General features: G+C 59.6%; 1 protein-coding gene across 1 annotated transcript in view; it reads left to right on the top strand.

The window, feature by feature from the left end:
• The first annotated feature begins 714 nt into the window (after positions 1 to 714).
• The window catches only part of TTYH1 (tweety family member 1), a 21540-nt gene continuing 15726 nt past the window's right edge, over positions 715 to 6528 (top strand). Inside the window, exons 1-4 of the mRNA XM_011997006.1 lie at positions 715 to 945; positions 3407 to 3585; positions 5553 to 5664; positions 6499 to 6528. Of these exons, the coding sequence (XP_011852396.1) occupies positions 718 to 945; positions 3407 to 3585; positions 5553 to 5664; positions 6499 to 6528 (549 nt within the window). The 5' untranslated portion in view covers positions 715 to 717. The remainder of the gene's footprint in view (positions 946 to 3406; positions 3586 to 5552; positions 5665 to 6498) is intronic.

Genomic DNA, 6528 nt, shown 5'->3' on the forward strand with positions numbered 1-6528 from the left:
TGGGAAGCTGGCCTGCAGGGTCATCGGGAGGTTAGGTCTACTCTCCCTGCCCTAAAAGATGACCCAGCCCCACAGGATCAGGGCAGGTGAATATGTCCCAGATAAGGCGGGACCCAGGAGACAGCGGACCTGATAACGGTGGAGGGGAAAACGCTGGCTTCTGGGGTGCTGGGATGGGATTGAAAGTCTAAAATGGGGAAGGGGGCACAAGGGGCTGAGTGCCAGGGCTGGAAAATGAAGGCGCGCTGGGAGAGAAAGCTTCCTGCCCGTCCCAAGAAAGAAGGGGTGGTCAGGACGCTGCAGGGGTCAGGGCCGAGATGAGGCTGGGTTTGGGGAGCCTCGGGATGACAGACCCGGGTCCCGAGGGTGGGGCCGGTGTGGGAACCTAACAGAAGCCGGGGTCCCTGGGGAAGGGACCCAGCTCGGGGCAGCTCCAACGGGCGAAAGAGCTGTCCTCTGACCCAGTTTAATTCAAGTCCTTGACTTTGAGATTAATGAGGAGAAAGGCTCGGCAGAGCTGGGCACGGGTGGGGGTGCAGGGAGTCCCGATGTGGCCCCAGGACGGGTCCTGGCCCTGCCGATGGGGCCTGAGTCCCTGGGCGCTGTCCTGGGTGGCTCCTGGGAAAAGGGGGCTGGGATTGGAGAGCTCAGGGGGCGTGGAGGGGGTCCCAGAAAAGCGCGGAGGGGATCCGTGCTGTGTTCTGAGCTATTTGGGTCATGGCTGGCACAGCCCTGAGCAGCTCTTCCCCGCCTGCTCCTCGCCCGCCCCCTCTCCCCACACACGGGGACCGCCGTCCCCTCGCCCACAGCCTCGCGATTACACAACGGCCACCTCCAACCCCGCTGCTCCACCGGCTCCGGCCTGGGCCCAGACTCACGCCCGCTCTGGCCCCGAGACCTCCCGAAGCCTTACGCGGGGATCCGCGGCCCCAGTCACCGCCAGAGGCACGGGTTTGGGGGAGCCTCACTCCACCCCCATGGTCGGGGGTCAGGGTCAGGGTCAGGGTGGCAGGGATGCGCAGGCAGAGCCCCACAGCCGAGCGGGGAGAGGGGGACCCCTCCAGGGACGCGACCACCGTGGGCACAGCTGCAGACACAGCCAGGGCCTCTGGGACACTGGCCCGCGGGGAGGCACACAGCCACACACACACACACTCACCCGCATATGCACAGGCACACACACACGCCCACTTACTGCCAGCACACTCATACGCACACACTCACATATGCACAGGCACACTCAGACACGCCCACTTACTCCCATTACATACACACTCTCTTACTCCCATTACACACTCACATGCACTCACACACATGCACAGGTACACTCAGACATGCCCACTTACTTTCATTACACACCTGCACACATACATATGCACAGGCACACACACACGTCCACTTAATCTTATTACACACATACACTCACATATGCACAGGCACACTCAGACACGCCCACTTACTGCCAGTACACACTCACATCTGCACAGGCACACACACGCTCCCATTACACACTCACATGCACACACTCCCATTACACACTCACATCTGCACAGGCACACACACGCCCACTTACTCTCATTACGCACATGTACACACTCACACACATCTGCACAGGCACACACACACCCACTTACTCTCATTATACACCACATGCACACACATATGCACACACACATATACCCATTTACTACTCCCACTATGCACTCACACCCACATACAACACGCGCATATGGACACATGCATACACTCACATGGCTAGACCCACTTACACATACACAATCACACATATGCACACACACACTGCACACAGTGACTCAACACACGCTCACATACACACATAAGCATTTACTCCCATATACAAGCACACACTGCACTTATATATATATGCTCACACACTCATGCATGCACAGTTACACATACACGTTTATACTCCCATATACACACACGCACACACACATTTATACATTTCACATTCACATATACACACACACGCACACATATATTGACTCTAACATTCATGTGCACACACACCCTCACATGCAGTCACGCATCCACACACACTCACCCACACTGTCACACACACACAACTGGACCCACTCACAGACCCAAGGAACTGTGCCCAGAGCACGCAAATGCCCACAGATGTTCTCATTTGCAGACACCAGTGCACCCAGGAGGCACACTCAGGTGCATCCTCATCCCATGGAGACAACCCAAAGATAAAAACATCCAGTCTCACACCAGAAACACAAACACTGCACACACTTAGGACACACACACACCACTGTGCCACTGTGTGTGTGTGTGTGTGTGTGGTGTGTGGACAAAGGCAGAAACACCATGGTTTAGGGGAAACAGCCTTGGCAAGTCCAGAAGTGTGACTCTGATCCCAATGTTGTCCCTCCAAGCTCCGGGGCTCAGTACAAACCCCCTGGGCCACTATGGTCCTCTGGGCCTCTGGGACCGCACAGGTCCGCTGTAAAATCCCCGCCACGTGGACACCCTGTTATTCTGCAAGGCTTTCCCCACCGCAGAATGTTTCCACTGCCTGCCTCTGTCTTCCCGGGCCTTGGCTCTCTCAGCCTCTCTGTCCTTGTGTGTCTCTCCTGTCTCTATAGTGTTCTCACGCTCTCTCTCCCTTACTCTGCTCTTCCTCTCTGATTTGATCTCTTTTGCTCTCTGCCTTTTTCTGACTCGTGCCCAAACCTCATCTTATCTTTGTCTCTTTTTTTGGTTGTGTCTTTCTGCCTGCGCCTCCCTCCATCTCTCTCTCTCTCTCTGTTCTGTCTTCATTCTCCCAGTTTCCATTTCTGAGTCTTGCATACACACACACACACACACACACACACACACACACACGTTGCCACACAGCCCCTCGCCCCGTCTCTGGGTGACAAGCTCAGGTGCAGTGGGGTGTGGCGCTTAGCAGCAGGGGAGACAGTGAGCAGGGAGGAGAGGGGGAGGAAGCACACCTCCCCCAGCCTGGCCCGAGGCACCAGGAACAGGTGCCCCCACACCCCCACTGGCCCCCTGATCCCACACAATTGTGGAGGGGCCTTGGGAAATGCTCCATTCCAACTGCTGGCTGTAGAAGGAAACCCGGGCTCGGAGAAGGGGTGGTTCCTGCTAAAGGTTGCACAGCGATTGGAGGGCAGAGCAGACCTGGGACCCAAGGCTGGGGGCCCCCAGTTGGAAGCTCCCTCCAGCAAGCTGGCCCTGACAACTGGAACCCCAGCTGCCGGCCTGGGAGGGGCTGGGCCCCAATCTCCCCCAAGATTAGGCCAGGGATGCCTCCCACCTTCACTCTGACGTCCCAGACCCCGACCCCCAAGCCACGCAGGAAGGGGGATCTGAGTGTGGAACACGCCGGTGCGCTCGGAGGCCTGATGTCACCCCCTTCCCCCAGGCCTTGTTGCTGGTGGCGGCCTTGGCGGGCCTGGGCTTGGGCCTGAGCCTCATTTTCATCGCTGTCTACCTCATCCGCTTCTGCTGCTGCCGGCCCCCCGAGCCTCCCGGGTCCAAGACCCCCTCGCCCGGAGGAGGCTGCGTCACCTGGAGCTGCATTGTCGCCCTTCTCACCGGCTGGTAATGGGGCCCCAGGGTGGGTGGGCGGTGGGGACAGGGCTCCCCAAGCTCTCTGCTGGCCTTCCTGGGGGTGTCCTCCGGGGACGTGGAGGAAGCAGACAGGGAGGAGAAAATTCCCTCGTCCCTCTCCCCGCCATTTGCAAGCCCGCTTCAGCGCACAGCAGGAAGGACTCTTCCATTCGATGGATGGAGAAAGTGAGGTTCTGGAGAGGAAGTGAATCAAGGGCAGCCATCTGGTGAGAAGGTGCAGGGGCAGTCAGATGGCTTGGTTTTGGTGGCTCTCCCATTGAAGAGCTGTGTGACCTAAGGGAGTGATAGTCTCCCTGGGCCTCAATGTCCACCTCTGTAAAGTGGGTATTACCGTCTCGCCTACCTCCTGCTGGGGTAAGATGGAGAGAAAGCATAGTGTCTGGCTTGCAGCTACTCTCAGCCAACGTTAACTGGTGATGTCTGTCATTCCGTCATTCACCAGTTCATTCATTCGACAACTATTTATTGAGTATCTACTATGTGCCAGATACTGACCAAGCCAGGCAAGGAGCCCCTTATGCAGCTTATGTTCTAATCAGGGAGACAGACGATAAATAGATACTCACCCTCCAAGAGCACCTCATCTGTGCCCAGACCTGAGCTGGTCTAATTCCTTCTCACAATAATGCTGCTGGATTCAGGGGTATCAGGCCCAGTTTCCAAAGAGGAAGGCTCAGGGACAGAGGGGAGGTCACCTTTCAAGGCCACGTGGCTTAAGAGGCAGCATGGAGATTCAGACCCAGGTTAGTAGGACCCCGTCACACCCCCCAAAGGGAGCTTAGGGGGCTTCCAATGTGAACACACCACCTACCAAGAGCAAGCTCTGAGCATAGCCCCCTCCCCAGCACAGCGGCACCCACAAGTTACAGACGGCTAGGGGGCGGTCCCACAGGGCCAGCGGCCTGCCCCCAGACCCACAGTGGGCAAGGGGAGGGACCTGTATGGGTGCCCTGTATCCAGGACGCTTCCTCCTCCAGCTCTCTGGCGTGGGGGGAGACAGGGGAGGTGGACAAAGGCCCAGTGGGGGAGAGACACAGCCCCAGCCCCCGCAGCCTGGGGGGAACTGGGAACAAGAGGAGCTTTGTAGGACTGCAAACAATGGGGCGGGGACACTGGGCGTCCGACCCGAGAGATGGGGGTGGAGGCCCAGCCGGGGCTGGGAACTGTGAGGGTGTCAGGCTCCCGCCCCCTCCACTGCGGGACACCGGCCGGGGGCGGGGACGGGAGGGGTCTGGGGCCCCACATTCAGGCCCCACAATGGAGCTCTGTGTGTTGGCAGGGCCCGGGCGGGGGCACGGCTTCTGGCCCATCCTCCAGCCTCCCTCCCACATTCCCTTACTTCCCTCCCAGCTGGCCAGACGCTTGGGTCCCGGGTGGGGGAAGGCTGAGAGCTCCAGGCTCAGCGTCCCCCCCAGGAGATGGTGACAGCTGCCCCCTCGTACCCTTAGGAACCCCCAGCAGGTGGGGGCGGGGGACGTCTCAGCACGAGGGGTTGACGCTGCGGACTCCAAGGACCCTAGGGCACCCTAGGACAGGTGCCAGGAGGGCTGCCTGCCTGGCAAAGGATGCGGGGGAAGGGTGTGGGGCAGGCAGTCATCGGGAGGGGAAGACGGCCCATCCCGAAGCTGGGTGTGACTGGGGTTCTGCTCCAGGGAGGTGCGAGTTAAATCGGGGGCTCCCTCCCCCCTACCACTCCACCCACCATTAGCATCACAATGACGTCCCTCCGCTGGGGGAGTGAGGCCTTCCCGTTACCTTGGCAACCGATGGGGGCCAGGCTGAAGTCGCCCTTTTCCCACGGGCTGGACCAATGGGGTGGGGCTGAGAGATGGGAGGAGTGGATAAGAAGGCGGGGTGGAGGGGATGGGGTGGGAGGGGACGGTGGCCCCCGGGGTCCTGGGACCCGCTGAGATTCCTCTCCCTCCTCCTCCGCTCAGCATTGGCATTGGCATCGGTTTCTATGGCAACAGTGAGACCAGTGATGGGGTGTCCCAGCTCAGCTCCGCGCTGCTGCACGCCAACCACACACTCAGCGCCATTGACCACCTGGTGAGGGGCCAGCGACCAGTGGGACCCCAGACCCACACCCGGATGGGCTCCCCACACCCAAGGACAAAGGGATCCAAACTCAGAGCTAAGACCCCAGGCTTGAAGCTTAGGACCCCAGATTCGGAACTTCATCCTGAGACCCACAGACCTCAGACTGTCCACCCAACCCCCTACCCTGGCTGCAAATTGAGGACCTCACACCCAGGCCCAGCCCTGGACCTTACCTGAAACCCCCAAACCACACAGAAACCAACTACCGGGGACACCAGCCCCTGTCCTCGGGCCAGATCCAGGGCCCCAGCCCCTGTCCTCAGACCAGATCCAGGGCCCGGGACCTGATTCTTGGCCCATAAGCAAGCTCAGGGACCCCCGCCCTGAGGCCCAGGTCCCCGACTTGAGGCTTCAGCTCTGACCTCAGCTCCAGGATTCTGGGCCCTGGGGCTGAGGCCTGGCCCCACCTCAGGCCTTAGATTCCATGTCCAGCTGCAGACCCCAGACCATGGGACCCAGACTTGAGACCCCAGATTCTGGAAGGCAGATGAAAACTTCAGACCTAAAGCTCCAGACTTAATCTCAGTCCTGGGGCTGGACTCACTACCCTGGGCTCAAGCTACCAACCGCCCAGAGCTCTGGATAGAGGCCACAGAACTCCATGAACTTGATGTTGGAGCCCCTCCCCAACCCCTTCCCTTCCTCAATCCTCAGATGTCCCAGACTCCAGATCTCAGACACCCGCTACTGTGCACCCCTCCTTCACCTCTAAAACCCCGGGCCTTGACCGTGGGCTCCCCCAAGGATGTCCTTCCCAGACCTCAGCCCCTGTCCTGTCCCCAGGTGCTGGAGACGGTGGAGAGGCTGGGTGAG

The sequence above is a fragment of the Mandrillus leucophaeus genome, unplaced genomic scaffold (genome assembly GCF_000951045.1).
Source record: "Mandrillus leucophaeus isolate KB7577 unplaced genomic scaffold, Mleu.le_1.0 Scaffold53, whole genome shotgun sequence".
In the NCBI taxonomy this organism is placed as follows: Eukaryota; Metazoa; Chordata; class Mammalia; order Primates; family Cercopithecidae; genus Mandrillus; species Mandrillus leucophaeus.